This window comes from Gekko japonicus, unplaced genomic scaffold (genome assembly GCF_001447785.1).
Source record: "Gekko japonicus isolate JY-2015 unplaced genomic scaffold, Gekko_japonicus_V1.1 scaffold2123, whole genome shotgun sequence".
Lineage (NCBI taxonomy): Eukaryota > Metazoa > Chordata > Lepidosauria > Squamata > Gekkonidae > Gekko > Gekko japonicus.
This window is the reverse complement of record NW_015166484.1, coordinates 300,409-317,058: the sequence shown is the minus strand read 5'-3', so window position 1 is coordinate 317,058 and position 16,650 is coordinate 300,409. Positions and strand designations below refer to the sequence as shown.

The 16,650-nt window shown below is 41.5% G+C and overlaps 1 protein-coding gene across 1 annotated transcript in view; it reads right to left on the bottom strand.

The window, feature by feature from the left end:
• The window catches only part of CPSF3 (cleavage and polyadenylation specific factor 3), a gene marked incomplete at its 3' end in the record, with an annotated part of 21,193 nt that extends 4,640 nt beyond the window's left edge, over positions 1-16,553 (bottom strand). Inside the window, exons 1-9 of the mRNA XM_015412135.1 lie at positions 16,380-16,553; positions 14,629-14,692; positions 13,266-13,363; positions 10,068-10,196; positions 8,732-8,909; positions 7,654-7,743; positions 6,511-6,661; positions 4,835-5,010; positions 1,151-1,309 (exon numbers count right to left, since the gene is read on the bottom strand). Coding sequence (XP_015267621.1) covers positions 1,151-1,309; positions 4,835-5,010; positions 6,511-6,661; positions 7,654-7,743; positions 8,732-8,909; positions 10,068-10,196; positions 13,266-13,363; positions 14,629-14,692; positions 16,380-16,450 — 1,116 coding nt within the window. The remainder of the gene's footprint in view (positions 1-1,150; positions 1,310-4,834; positions 5,011-6,510; positions 6,662-7,653; positions 7,744-8,731; positions 8,910-10,067; positions 10,197-13,265; positions 13,364-14,628; positions 14,693-16,379) is intronic.
• Between the last annotated feature and the right edge of the window lie 97 nt (positions 16,554-16,650).

Genomic DNA, 16,650 nt, shown 5'->3' with positions numbered 1-16,650 from the left:
TTATTTATTTATTTATTTATATTTACATTTATATCCCACCCTCTCCGTCATTCGGCAGGCTCAGGGCGGCTAACAGCATATACAAAAATACATTAAAATTCCGTTAAAACTGTCAATGTAAAATCATACAACTTACATTAAAAGATGGCGAGTCTTCCGATATCGGCTGTCAACTGAACACTGTCCACCGCCTCACACCCAGCTATAAAGCCTCGGTTAGTGCCACCGTTGGTACTGTCGGTGCCAATAGTGGTACAGTTGTTGGCACAGCTTGGTAATCAAGCCAGGGCCAGTTGTTGACACAGTTGGTAATCAGGCCAGGGCCAGGGCCATGTGATTGAGGCAGCACCCTACTTAAAAGCCTGGCGGAAGAGCTCCATTTTGCAGGCCCTGCGGAACTGTAAAAGGTCCCGCAGGGTCCTGATGTCTTCTGGGAGCTCGTTCCACCAGTGAGGGGCCGCCACAGAGAAGGCCCTGGCTCTCTTTGTCACCAACCTGGCCTCTTTAGGCCCCGGAAGAACCAGGCGATTTTGGGAGCCCGCTCTTAGTGCTCGCTGGGGTACATGTGGGGAAAGGCGGTCCCTTAGGTAAGCAGGTCCCTGGCCATATAGGGCTTTAAAGGTAAGAACCAGCACCTTGAACCGTATCCGGTATGCTATAGGCAGCCAGTGCAGGGTTTTTAGGGCGGGCTGGATGCGTTCCCGCAGAGGAAGACACAACAACAGCCTCGCCGCTGCATTCTGCACCGGCTGCAGCTTCCGGATTTGGGACAAGGGCAGCCCCATGTAGAGAGCATTACATTTGGGCTTGACTGTACTCCACAAAGTCAATGTGAGTTTTAATATTAAAAGGGGAGAAAAGAAGGGCTTGAGACTGAAAAGGAATTTGTGGCAGAGAGGAGATTCAACCCCAAAAATTCATAGTGCCACTTCTAAGCACTCTAATTCTGCTTAGAATGGCGCTGCTAGTCTCTTGGCCACTGTACTGTATTTGCTCCCTGCTTGATGCAAAATTACAATCATTCTAAAGAGTACTGGTCTGCAAATACACAGACTCCAATAAAATACAGGTCAAGCAATAAAAAAAAAGAATACAATTTCTCAGGCAGTCTATTCTGTATTAAAAACACAGCAATAAAATGGTAACTCACCTTGGCAAGTGTTCCTTCAACACAATAGCCTGCTATGATGACGCCATTCCTTTTATCCGTACACCAGCTCTCAAAAAGCTCTCGGGATAGGCCGCTCTGCATCATACCAGGGGAAGCCATCACAACACTGGGGCCGATGTCATCAAAGTGATCCATACTCTATGCAACAAGAGAAAACATATTAACTCAGTTGATAAAGCCCGATCAAGGGATCCTAGTCAATCAGTGCATCCTCTATGGGACCACGCTTACTGTACAGAGGGTTTGTAGTGGTCTTTGTTTATACTATACTCCTTGGGGTCAGCGAACTCTAAATATTTTCAAGAAGACATTGTTTAAATGTGGTCCATAATTAATACGCGGTATGGTACAAGATGATGAAACTTTAACTGCAACTGTGAGGCCGGTTCTGGTTGCCAGTTAATCGAGCATGCCAGATACTCAAACTTATTGCTTGGCCCCTATCCCCTAACCAGAGGAATCCACGGCAACCGCCGCCTCATCTGAAATGCCGTGGTGACAGACCTTGTGCCTGGTGGGACCCTTCCACTTCCTCTCACGCCACAGAGCCATTCTGTGACAGCCTTAGAAACTGTTCATCATGGTCAATGTGCATTTGTAGTTCACTTTCGATACATACTGGAAGCTGACTACTCTGGGATACTGAAATGCCACACATGTGGCACGTTGGGCGGTCGGCAGCAGGAGCCTCAACAAGTGTTAGCAGTGCCATCTCGCTACTGTTTCCCATGGACAGAACCTAGCACACTCCTCCTCCCACCAATCACCTTTGAACAGATGAAGACAGTCTACAATGACTGATTAGATGGATTGGAACATGTCACAAGTAAAACATTTGGCTAGTAATTTCTGCAGTAATTAGTCATAAAGAGCAAACAGAGAATGAATAGGGTGGATCCGGACATTCTTCAAAGAATCTTCCTCTAGCCTAAGAAGCCTGCTGAAGAGCCACTCAAATCAGTGCAGAGTTTGCAGAGCTTCTGTCCACCATCTTCAAGATGTTTTAGAGGATGGGAGATTTCCCACAAGACTGGAGAAGGGTGAACACTTATCCCAATCTTCAAAAAAGGGAGGAAGGATGACCCAGGAAACTACAGGCCAGTCAGTCTGACCTCTGTCCCAAGGAAGATACTGAAGCAGATTTTAAAGGGGTCAGTCTGGGAGCATCCGAAGGACAACTTGGTGATATGGTGAAGTCAGCATGAATTTGCCTCCAGCAACCCAGGCTAGCCCAATCTCGTCAGATCTCGAAAGCTAAGCAAGGTCAGCCCTGGATAGTATATTTGGATGGGCAACCTCCAAGGAAAACCGGGGCGTGACGCAGAAGCAGGCAACCGCCTCTGAAACGTTTCTTGCCTTAAAAACAAGTCTAGCTCGCCACCTAGTGGTGCATAATGCTAAAAGAGCTAAAACTTCAATCTGCCAGCCAATCTTAGGAGCTCCTGGCTATACTACACATACAGCCATATGATAATCATTAACTATTATTGCCCCCAACAGGTCCTGCCAGACCAACTTCATTTCCTTCTTTGATGTAGTGATGGGCTTACTGGATCATGGGAATGCTGTGAACATTGTTTACCTGGATTTCAATAAAGCTTTTGATAGGGTTCCCCATGATGTTCTGATGGGTAAACTGGAGGACTGTGGACTGGACTCTAGGGTAGTTAGGTGGATAGGGAACTGGTTGGAGAACCACACTCAGAGAGTAGTTGTCAAAGGCATTTCATCTGATTGGAGGCAAGCATCCAGTGGAGTACCACAGGACTCGGTTCTGGGCCCAGAACTTTTCAATATTTTTCTAATAACTGAACTGGATGAGGGGGGTGAAGGGACTACTCATTAAATTTGCAGATTGCACTAAATTAGGAGGGATAGCGAACACACCAGAAGATAGAGCTAGAATTCAACGAGATCTGAACACACTAGAAAAGTGGGCAGATGTGAATAAGATGCAATTTAACAAGGATAAGTGCCAAATTCTACATCTGGGTAACAAAATGAGAAGCATGCATATTGGATGAGGGACACACTTCTAGGCAGCAGAGTCTAACTATGGGCATGATTCAGCAGCAAAAAAGGCTAATGTGGTCTATCAATATAGGCATAACATCCAAATCACGAGAGCCAAACTAAACCAATTCTTTTATTATGGAAGAAATTAAAGCTTTAACCTTAAATTGTAGAGGTTTGAATAATAAAATCAAAGCAAGGAGAATAGCTAAGGATATGAAACAACAAGGTATTAACATCATATTCCTTCAGGAAATCTTTTTGAAGAGTGGTGAGAGGGCTCTACCATCTAAGTGGTATTCTTCCCAACTGATAGCACATGGAACATCAAAGGCGAGAGGAGTGGCGATTCTTATCTCAGCCAACATGAACTTTAAGTTAGATTCGAGGAGATATATGTTAGTTTCCTGCATTGTGCAGGAGGTTGGACTAGATGACCCTGGAGATCCCTTCCACCTCTATGATTCTATGAGAAAAGCCTGAGGGACTTAGGAGGAAGTTGAGGGGAGGGGCGTGATCACTCTCTGAGTATTTGAAGGGCCGTCACTTAGAGGAGGGCAGGGAGCTCTTCCTGTTGGCAGGAGGGGACAGGACGTGCAATAATGGGTTTAAATTACAGGTGGAAAGGTACTGTCTGGATATTAGGAATATTTTTTTACAGTAACAGTAGTTCAACACTGGAGTCGGCTGCTTTAGGCTGATCCTGCAGGGATCCTTCCAACTCTATGACTATGATTCTATGGCTTATGGCTACTTATTCCAGAGATAGGTTTCAAACTTCGCTCAGTGGAATTGGGGGAAAGCCGACAGGAGATGAAAAGTCTCTGGTTCGGGTTGGCTCATCTCAGAGATGAGGGGGTACCTGTTGCTTTTCTACAGGGAGGTGGATTGAAATTGTCCACTGAGACCATGGCTAGTGACATGGACTGCCTAACAAGGTCTCGAGATAGGTATAGATAGGGGCTCTGGGGCAAGTGATGCTCTGTCTTCTTGGTGCTTGGGGGGGGGTCAACAGTGGGAGGGCTTCTAATGTCCTGGCCCCACTGGCGGACCTCCTGATGGCACCTGGTATTTCTGGCCACTGTGTGACACAGTGTGTTGGACTGGATGGGCCTTTGGCCTGATCCAACATTGGCGTCTCTTATGTTCTTACTATGTCCTACAGAACAATACAAAGTTGTAGTGCTGAATTTTTCTGAAAGGTTTTAAAATTCTATTTTAAACAATTCTATTTTAAACCATACTGTAAATTCTTGTGACGTTTTCCAGTTAAAGAAATTCTTAATATGAGTTTTAACCAATTTAATAAATGTGAACTGATTTGCAAATTAATAAAACAATGCTACTTGCTTGGAAAACAACCAAAATGTATACTTGGTTTTTAGGTTATGCATGAACCATGTCACAGTAGACACCACCTGAGGACTCTTTTGTAAGAGAGAGAAAAAGGGAAATGCTTTTTCTAAGATGTCTGCTACCTACGTATTTTGTAAAATACTGAATCAAAACTTTACTTTAAAAAACCTGCTTCCTGATTAACTGGGGCACCTGTTTAATTTACCCAACGTTTTTAGTCTGTTAATCTGAACAATTAATTTATTGATTAAATGTTGCCACCACAATATTAGAACATCCTTTATACACACTCACCTTCAGATTACTAATGTGTTTGAATACAAAGGGGTTGTTGATGTTGATCTGCTTGCGGATTTTATCATTCATGGCATTGACATAGGTCTGATACACTGCCATGCACTTCTTTGCCAGAGAGGAAGCGTAGTATATAGGGATGTCATGGAGTTCAGGGTGATTCTGCCAGTATTCATCTAGATAAAGACATCCAAGTCAATTTTTATAAATTGTACCAAAACCACTCTGAACTCTGGAAAGAAAAATAAAGCTCTTTGGGAAGTTATTCTATAATGGAACAGATATGCTGAGATCCTAAGTATCTACATGGGTCCCCCAACTTCTCACATCCCTTTCATAAGGCTCACCAGCACCTGCTGGGGTAAGAGGGAGGTGGGAAACATCCGCCCCACCAGCACATAGTCCAGCCCAAAGCTTGTTGTCTTAATTTCAGACATAAAAAGGAACAAACAGGCAGAATCTGGGACAGAAAGCAGCGGGCGTGACAAGCATTATGAACAAACAAGTGGCTTAAAATAAAATCCTTTCTTCCTTTGCTAGAAAACTAGATAGAAGAAGCTTTGCCTAGTCGGCAATAAGCACAACTTTATTTTCTGTAAAATAATAAGAGTTACCAGAAGTAATGGAGGAAAAGGCTCCTTTAAACCAGCAGTAAAGGGTCACAGAGGAGACATGTCGGGATCACGAATTTCCCATCAGCTACTAGTAGGCTGGGGTAGCTGTTTGATGTGCCAAGTATAGCTGAATATAGTACATATGGAAATACTGCGCAGTTAGTTCAGGGAACTGGAAAAAAGATGTTGACAGCTAAATGCTGTCCTTGGCCCCTCCCTAAAGTCTTTCGCACTGGACATGAACCAACACTTTATGTTTAATAACACTGTCTAAGAACAAAGTTTGAGTCCAGTGGCACTTTTAAAACCAACAAAGTTTTATTCAGGGTGTAAGCTCTCGTGTGCACGCACACTTCTCCAGATACAATGAAATGGAAATCACCAGTCCATACATCCATACATATGTGTGTGTGTGTGTGTGTAGAGGGTGAGCAGTAAATTGCCATTTACTCTACACAGCCAATCACCCCACTTCCAAGAAGAAGATGCTCTAAGGTCACCTCAATGTTTGAGAGGATATGGATGGAGTGTAATGGCCGGGTCTCAGTTAATTACTCTCAGCATTCCACAATTAAGGATACATCTGCCCATCAATCTCCAATTTTGACATATTTATTTCCTTCACTATGTTTCCCCCCAGAATTAAACCCAAATAAATGGTAACCATATAAACTAAGTTTGTTATTCCTGTTTGGTTGTTGAATCTGTTAAACATCTTCATTTCGTATGCTAATTTACTGCCCACCCTCTACCTATATGTATGGACTGGTAATTTCCATTTCATTGTATCTGAAGAAGTGTGCATGCACACAAAAGCTTATACCTTGAATAAAAACTTTGTTGGTCTGAAAGATGCCACTGGACTCAAATTTTGTTCTCCTGCTTCAGACAAACATGGCTACCCACCTGAAAAAATGTCTAAGCTTTCACACACATGGCAGAAAGTAGGCTATCTAAAAATTAATGGACATTTTCCTAATTGTTACACAAAAATATACAAAACACATTAAAGATCATCCCTGCTTTAATACGTTGGGAAAAGGTAACGTGTAGATAACGTACCTAGAATCAAAAGCAATTCTTGTGCTCTTCCTAGAGCAAACACAGGAATGAGACCTCTACCTCCTCTGTTTACAATATCATGTACAGTGTTGCAGAATCTTGCCTCCCGCTCTTCTCGTTTTTCATGGATGTGTGTGCCGTAAGTAGACTCCTAAGGACATAAGTCACATAATTAAACCAATGGTAGACAGACACCTTCTGTCTTCTGCTGCATTTCCCCTACCAGAGGAAAGAAAAATCTTACCAAGGACAGCAGTGGCAGGCATTCAAAGTGCTACCACAAGCAATGGAAGTGAGTCTATCAATTCCCCCCGGGGTGGGGGGGTGGGAACAGTTGTTTTAAATAGGAGAGATCAAATCCAGAGTATCCCGCAGCATCTCTCCTTACCCCTAAGCTTTGATGTGGTTTTGCCTTAGTTTGTGGCAGTGGAGTAACGCTGGGGTGGCAGGCCTGAGCCTACAGCTTGGTCTGCCCGTGCAGCAGAATGAAGTGACAGAGTGCAGAGCCAGTTGAACTGACTACTACTTCTGCTTGCAGGTGAGAAATTAGATTAGGTCATTAAAATTCCCCGTTGGTGGAAAACCAGCGCAGTGTGTGAAACAGCTAGGCTAAAAGTTCTACCTCTGTCTTTCTAATTTCTTATTTTTAGGGAATTTGAACATTTTAGGGAATTCTGAGCATTAAAAAATGTGAGTGTTCATACTTGTAGTCTGATAGTAGAGGCTGATCTTCCCTTGCTGGTTTTCTTGCTCAGAGACGTGGTGTAACTATCCTGTGGCCTTTAGTCATGTGGCTGGTGATAGAGCTCTGAGTGTGTATGTCCCCTCATTTCTATAGTCTCCAAGTAACTGGCAGCTACCAAAGAATTCTTTCTAGTGTGGGATGGCAGTGGAAACCTTCTGGTGGGTGTTCGTTCAGTAGCTGAAGCTGCGCTGTAAGACTACAGAAATGAAGGATAGCCTGGTCTCTGTCTAGGGTTACCAGTTGGTGGGGGGGATCCCCTGGTTTGGAGCCCCTCCCCCTGCTTCAGGGCTATCAGGAACCGGGGGAAATTCCCCTACCCCCCAAAACAGGCAAGAAACCAAAAATAAACACAACATGCCTATGTCACCCAGAAGTGGCATGAGTAAGCAAAGACTTACAATGATAAGAATATCAGGTTTAATATTGGGAATTTCAGCTGCCATTAAGTGCCTGTCTTCTTGTCTTGAGAAATCACCTGTGTACAAAAGCTTTGACAAAGAAACAATACATAATGAGTTGTACTGTGAGTTCTGCTCACTGAAAGGAATTTCCTCCTCTCCTCCCTTCTGTTGTACTTCCAAAAATGCTGCCACTGGTGTTTAGAGGACCCCCTTCCCTCCCAGGAACAGAACTGGACACAGTATCAGGATCTGCAGCAGGCGGAAGAGTCAGGAAAAATTACACACTCCTCCACCAGCAGAAGTGCCATTCTACTATTGGAAGATGAGCGTTGGATCCAACCCACTGTATTTAAATAGAAAAATGAATCCTCTTGTGCTTTTATAAACTATTTTATAATGTAATAATTTTATAATAATATCTGACATTCTTTTATAATAATATCTGATGTAACATTTTAAAAGCTATTTTAATCTCCTAGATAATCCTCATTTTACCATCCTATGTATCTGTATTTACATTCCTAATGTATATATCTTAAAATCTTGGACATACTTCAATTCACCAACAAAAACTCTCCCCTGACATGCCTAGGTATAAGGAAGTTCTAGAATAACTGAGAAGGCATACCATTGTTTAAGTTATAACAGGAATACAACACATTTGTAGTTTTCTATTTTGCATTCTAAAGAACAAACTGCGAATGTTCATCAGGGGTACCTCTATCCTTCCTGAGCTAAGACAAAAACGTGTGAGCTGGAGGCTAAAGAACTGTGAGCTAGCTCACACTAACTCAGCTTAGAGGGAACACTGCATGTAAGCAAGAAGCTAGTACTTTGATTTTGGAACATGCATGAAAATACTAAAAGAAATTTATCAGAACAGGTAGCTACCACAGCAAACGCTTATACCCTAGTCTTTTAGCCTTTGTGTGACTAATGAAAAAAACATGGTGGTATGAAAATCTTTCCATGTCCTTCCCTCAACTACTGCTACTTTTTAAAACCAAAGGTAATAAAACAATACAAATAAGCATTCAGTGACAAAAGAGTGCTTGAATGTCTACAAAGGAAATACCTTCACACCAGCTATTTCAATCATGAACATGGCGGCTCCCAGAACGTGGCCCGCATGGTAACACCAGAATTTGATTCCTGCCACCTCTTTGACTTCATGGAAGTTGATAGTTTCGATTTTGTCCATGCTTTCTTCTAGATCTGTCTCCGTATACAACATGTCATCTGCAGAGATATTGCTGCATGAGACAATTAGGAAAAAATATCATCCTGATCATTAGTGTTTTTGAGTGGTTACAGAAATCTAATTCTCAGCATGGCCCCATCTATGGATACATAAATCTGAACAGACATGTCTTTCTGAGAAAAGTACACAGTTTTGAGAAAAACCTGAAATTTAACTTAAGAAAAACCAACCAAAATTTTAAAATGAAACAACAGAAGCAGCACTTGCAGCTTTAAGAAAGGAATGCCCCTTTCAGGAGACACTGTGGGAGTTACTAGGCAACTACAACAATGCCAGCCTTCAAGCCTTGGTTATTGACAGTGAAAGACAGAGCCCTTTTCAGGTGTTTTGACCTTTAAGAGCAGACTCATGGGGGCCAGGCATAGCAGCAACCACTGGCAGGCCCGACTGCTTGCTGCTGTTTAACAGCAGCCACCACATGAAAGCCAGTATTGTATAGTGGGTAGAGTTTCAGACTAGGATCTGGAAGACCCTGGTTGAATCTCTGCTCTGCTGTGGAAGCTCAGTCAGACACTAGAGTTGCCACCTTCCAGATGGGGCTTGGAGATTTCTTGGAATTACAACTGTTCTTCAGACTGCAGAGATCAATTCTCCTGGACAAAACGTCTGCCTTGGAGGGTGGCCTCTATGACACTACACCCCACTAAAGTCCATCCCTAGGTCCCACTTCTAGATCTCCAGGAATTTACTAACCCAGAACTGGCAACCGTAACCCACACTCCCAGCCCAACCTACCTCACAGCATGGTTGTGAGGATAAAATGGACAACAGGAGAACAATGTAAGTTGCTTTGGGGTCAGAGGTGGGGTTAAATGAAGTAATTAATAAATACAGCTAAAGAAGGGGGGACAAAGGTAGGGTGGCTGGTGGGTAGGAAGGAATGAAGGAAGCAGGGAAAGGGGAGAGGACATGGGGGCTGCCAGGAGGAATGAAAGAAATAGTGGGGAAGGGTATCCCCTGCAAGTCCTTGTGGGTCCCCCATTTGAACTTTTATAATTGTGTAGAATTTGCAAGATGCTCCGCAGCTTAATGTAAGATACACAAGAAATTACAATGCCAGGATCCAAGTGTTACATCTATGTTGTTCAAATTACTGTATCACTTGGTTTTCCCACAACTTAAAAAGGGCTGTGAAAACTATTTAACTCACCTAACTTTGACGTAATCTGAAAGAAGCCATCTATAAATTGCTTTTGTCGCATGGGTCATAAAAGTTCTTCCTTTAAAACTCGTCTTCTGTAGAAACCATGGTAATGCTCCACAATGATCCAAGTGGAAACTGAAATATATTTTAAATCAAAGTATGTAAAACACCATGACACTAAAATTTCAATCTCTAAGATATTTGTGCACAATAGAAGTATTGACTAAACAAACTCACTGCAAAACGTTACATTTACTATAAAGAACTTGGAAAAATAAAACAAAAAAGGCACTAGGTTTTGATAGCTCTATCCCTGAATTTTATTGAGTCTTTGAGGACATTATTGCCCTTCCTTTGCTTGCAGCCATTAATTCTGTCTTTGTTCAGGAACAATTACCTGATTCCTAGCTCGAGTGAAAACGGATAGCAATTCCAATACTGCTAAATCTCTAGTGAGTTCTTATCTACGTTAAATGAATTATGATTATAAAATTCTGACCATGGTCTTGGCAAATAGTGTAAGGGCAATAATATCAAAATATAAAAATACTGATAAAACCAGTTTTATGCCAGGTGGCGACAGTACATCAAATACTAGACAAGTCTTTAGTCTTATAGATTATGTCAAACTGAAGGGGCTTAAAGCTATTTCTCTCTTTTTTGGATGCTGAAAAAATTAAATTGAGTACAGCACAGATTTATACTACGTTGTTTATCAGTATTTGCTTTGGGGCACTATTTTTAGACTGGGCTAAAATAATATACTCCAGATCAACAGTATGATTAGCATTACATAACACTTTATCATCTCAACTTGAATTAAACAGGGGTGTTAAGCAAGGTTGCCTGTGTTATGATTTTAATCCATATTTAAGATAGTTAGCAATCATGGTTAGAGAGAATCCAAACAGTTAAAAGTTAAATTAAGTCTCTATGCAGACAATACTGTTGTCTTTATGATGGAACCAGATAGCTCTAGCATGGAATGTAAAAGATTAACTGTTTTTTCCCCCTAAGGTTGCAGCGTATAAATGAAACTCGGAGAAAACAGAAGCTTTACTGCTCAATCTAAGCTTCTCAAATATAGCCTCATCACTAAGGGTCAAAATTAGTAGGAATAACTCTGATACCTGGAAAATTAATTTCAAAGCAGTAATCACATCCATTAAAATATGCTGACTACTTGGGAGTCCTTCAATTTGTCTAATATGGGCTGTATAAATGCAATTATACAAAAATAAATTATTTGCTGTTTAACATTAAAATGAAATTGATGCCAAAAATAAATTATTTGCTGTTTAACATTCCACTTTGGGGGAGTGGCACGCAATGATAAATGAGTTTACTTTGGGAGGCAAGAAGCCTAAGATTACGTGACAGATAGTACAGGCTAAGCGGGACATGGGTGGCTTTTTGACTCCCAATTTGCAGGTGTACCATGATGTTGCGAGATTAACCTGGTTTATGAGTTGTGTGTCAGATGCTTTAGATTTAAGTAATGTTACAGAGCCCTTGAGAATGCCCCTGAGAACTTTTTTATAGATAAATGACAATAACATCACCATTAATGCTCTTCTTCAGGTGTGGGATTTATATAACAATAAAATATCCTGGGCCATCTCCTCTTGCATCAGCAGTCAGGGATCTGAATAAAATCCAAGAGTTTTAACTAGGTTCACTGAAAAAATGGGAAACCTATTGTTTAGATACATATAAGACTGTTCTAAAATAAGATTATTAATTCTGATACAGTTGTAAGTTCCAGTAATGGTCTCCTTACCTTTTTTGAATACATCCAGGTGAAAAGCTATTTATTGAAGAAATTTCCTACTGACGGGTCTCTAAGAGGTCTTTCAAATTTTGAAATGATATCGATTAAGGGTGGAAGACATGTTTTCTAAAATCTATGAGATATTGATTCAGTGAAACTTATCTGTGGGTCATACACCCTACTTTCTTCTTAAATTGAATCATGATTCACAATAAGAGTTGTCTGAGGATCTCTGGAAACATGTTTTTGTCTCCGGAACAATGCTCCCTCTAAGCTGTGAGTTACTGGCATTAAAGTTGTGAGCAAGCATTTTAGCTACTGCATAAATTACGTTTGCTCTGGAGCCATCCCTCCTGAGCCAAGACAAAAATGTGTGAGCTGGAGGCTAAAAAACTGTGAGCTAGCTCACACTAACTCAGCTTAGAAGGAACACTGCTCGGGAATTATCTTTCACTATATTTTTATATTTCAGGGAAAACCTGTTTAAGATGATTCATAAAATCTATCTCACTCCCAAGAAACATACAAAGTTGTATAATGTCACTAGGAATTGTTGGTATTGTCATCTTCAGGTGGCAGATTTTTGGTGGTATTGTCTATATGCTGTGAATTACTGGAATAGCGTAAGTGAAAAACTGAGGAAAGGGTTAAGGATTAATGTGCTCCTAAATCCGGAAGTCTATTTTGTTGTCTCTTGTACCTGGATTTTCTGTGAAATATCAGGAAATCCCTTCTAAATCTTATTACGACAGTGTGACTAATTTTTGCTTGGCATTGGAAGCTAAATATGGTAGCAGATATGCAGGAATGGTTAGAAAAAGTTAAAGAAGTTTATGTAATTATGAAGCTCACTATATTACAGAACGATAATTGTCTTTTATTATTTGACCATTTACGGTCTTCTGCTGTCAATGAAATCAAGTCAACTTTGTAAATTAGTTATTTATGATGGACTTAAGAATGTCAATTTGTCTTTTGTAGAAACCATGGTAATGCTCTGCACTGATCCAAGTGGAAACTGAAATACTGGATTTGAAATCAAACTATGTAAAATACCAAGACATACGATCAGATAATTTGTGGTGTTACTATATGGTCAAGAAAGTAGAAATAACACTTAAATCAGGGCTGACAAACTATTACTTGTCCTCAGCATATTGAACATTGAGCAGAATCCAAAATTCCACAGGCAGTGTTCTGCTCATGTAAGGGAGCTTTTCAGCTCCCCTCTTCTAGTAACATCTTCTCCACAGAGTTGGCAGGTTGCCCCCACTCCTGAATGGTACAACATGAGATCCAAGGGGCTGGTGAAGGCAGGAACGATACGTTTTCATCTCCCCCTATGCACAGAAACACACACAGCTTGTCTCCTAGCTAATAAAGCACTCAGAGCAAATCCACAAAAACTCTGCATGGACCTACATGTAACTTACTGACTAATCAGAAGGAGATCAATCTCAGCTGGGTCTATCAGATCAATATAAGGAAGAGCATCCATTCCTTCTAGGCCAGGATGAATTCCACAATCAAGCTGAAAACACACATCAAAATGCTTTTAAAAACAAAACAAGCAAGTGGTTTATAATACAGTCTAAGGAACTGATGGCTGCTATTAGTGCCAGACTAATGAAGTTCACGTTACATATCTGGCACTTCAATATATTATCTTTAAAGTGTTTCAAATGTTCTGTCTCACATGGAGACTTCCCCCCACCAAAACCCGGCAGTACTTCATACAGGGGGTATAACATATTTAATTCAATCAACCCTCTAAATGCCTGAGTAAACAGATTCTACTCTGTTTCAGTCAAGAATGTACAGCACAGGACTGGCGCTTCTTTATGCAATACGGAACATCCATGTGGAAGTGGATTTCTAACACTGCTACCCCCACATGAAGCCCTGCCATGCAGAATCGGTTTGGGGTGGCCTCCTCATGGACTGTAACATTTGGATCACTGCTAAGCTAAAAAGCTGAATTCTCCAGTTTAAACTGGGACTGTCCAATTTTGCATTGGTGGAATGCTTTGGAGACTCATTCTATCTGACAACAATCTGCCTTGGAGAAGATGAACTGGCATCAAGTGCAAATGCATACCTGGGGTGTGTGTCCATAAGCAAAACATTAAATATATATGATGGAGAAGTATATTGTTGGTAGATGGTCTTCTGAGTACACAGATGATACAGCCAGATATGGTATTTACAGTCAAACATAGATTTAGGCAGAGACCCCACTAAAACAAGGACTTTGCCGTACAGTGTGCTAATATTCATATGTAACACAAAGTTTATTTCAGGATATACTCTGTTTTAATACACTATGTCCACCATTTATCGTTCTCTCTAGAACACACAATGCTCTAGTAAATTCAGACATATTATCATAAACTATTAATACTACACCCAAGTGAAGAGCTAAGAACTTACATACAAGAAGTATATTGTTGGTAGATGGTCTTCTGAGTACACAGATGATACAGCCAGATATGGTATTTACAGTCAAACATAAATTTACGCAGAGACCCCACTAAAACAAGGACTTCACCATACAGTGTGCTAATATTCATATGTAACAGAAAGTTTATTTCAGGATATACTCTGCTTTAATACACTATGTCCACCATTTATCATTCTCTCTAGAACACACAATACTCTAGTAAATTCAGACATATCATAAACTATTAATACTACACTCGAGTGAAGAGCTAAGAACTTACATACAAGAGATATTTTCAAGATATACAATCTAGAACAAAAAAAAATTGTAAATAACTTAGCACAATGAATGATTACCATGATCTTCCGTCCTTTAAACTCCAGGATAATACATGACCTTCCTACTTCCTGCCCAGCACCTCTGTATGAAAAGAAAGCCACAGTAATTTCCTGAACACAATCACCCATCCACAGAAGAAAACAACAACTTTTACTTGGCAAGTGAAATGAGGCCTTTGAGCCATGTCTGACAGCTTTGCAATCTGGGATGGATCTCATGGTTCAGTGTGGGAGCCCTGCTGTTGGAGGAAGAAGCCCTTCATCCAATAGAAGATTCCACACTTAGGCTGCAGTCACACGGGCCAGGTGAAGCGGAGGGGAAGCAAGGCTATTCCCTCTGGAGGAATTTGACCTGCGGTTGCGAGATCACACAGCCCTTTGTGGCTGCAGGCTCAGCCCATTACTGTGTGATTAGACACAACTATGGGTGAGTCTTTTTTTTGCCGTTTGTTTCCCATGCACATAAATGAGGATTCGCACCTTCACACTGAGGGCCCCCTATGGGTATGCGATGACGCACATACTGTGAGGGGTGGGGGGAGAACGGCACCAAGCTGGGATGACCTGATCAGACCACTCCAACAGCTCAGAAGCGTGCTTGCGTTATATGACAGGGGAAAGTCAGTCCATGGCCCATCACAACTGGTTTACTACTGGATTTTCTCTAGTGTCTTTTTACTGTGCTTCTGTGGCAAAGTAGCACGGGTTACTGATGGCTGCAGGACACTCCCCAGATGTTGCTGTCTGATCGCGCCCTTTTTATCCATTGGGCATTTGTATTGGATCTTCTGGTGTTTGTGATCACAGCCTTAGTAGAAGGGAAACAGATCTAACCCACTGTTTATTCATAACTGAATTAGTTAACATGAATTCTCCACTGAATATTGACATAGTGCAATGACACTGGGTAATGACATTCTGTGTTTCAAGTTTGAATACCTGCTCACCGCATTTTCAGAGGGGAGTAGAAAGTGTAATATATTTCCTTCAACACTGACACATAGAATGAAAGTTGGCATGCATGTGCAAAACAGCAGTCAGCATTCTTCAAGATCTAACCTACCAGCCCCTATGACTGCTTTCAATGACAGCCCAGAAAGATGTAAGACACAATACAATGTGATATCTCATTTAAAGATTGAGGCAGCAGAATATAGGTTGTGTACATATTCAGGACAATTTCAATAAAATTTCCATTAAAAATAAACATGACTCTTTCACCCATTTTGTATATATGTCTTATTAACATCATATATGTATATTTTAAATTTGTAAAATTTATCTTGCCACAATGGATAGTTTTAATCTTGTTCTGAATTTACTGTATGTTGTGGCGATTTTGTTGTGATGTTATGGCCTGATGGCTACCTCAATCAGTCACTTACTTACTTACTACAGACCAGGCCAAACATGGAAGTGACAAGGGAAGGGGAAAGATGAGAGAGAACCAGGTCTGTCAAGAAGCCCGGAAAATGGTGTCCTGTCCTTTTAGGACACGTAATGTGTGGAAACGGGCAGCTAAAGCTTTTCATGCCATGGGAATAAATGACATCGCTGGGTAAATAACCGCCCACTAAATTCAAGGGACATAACCGTTTTTTCCTCCAAACAGTTAGCAATCTTAGAGGAAAAAGGCACGTATAACTTGTTATATACACACATGCATAATGGAAAATAACAGAAAAGCACATAAGCAGCATTTAATACCCCCCACCCCCGGGAAAAGCCCGGCATACGAACAACCCCCAGGAACGCCACAGTCAACTCACAAGGGCCGAATCAGCAGCTGGTCGCTCTCCTCTGCCGGGATCAGCGCGTCGGCTTTCCTTTTCGCCGACATATCCTAGGAAGAAAAGGAGACGCGGCCACCCACGCTCCCTTCGCCGGCAGTTGTCTTCGGCTGATCCTCGCTTTCCCTCTGGGGCGCTACTTTTCCCATCAGGCCCGGAAACGTACAAGCAGACCTCACTTCCGCCCCTCTGCGCCTGCGTGGAGAGGTTGTCCAGTCTGGAGACGGGAAAAGGTCCGGAGGAGCGGAAG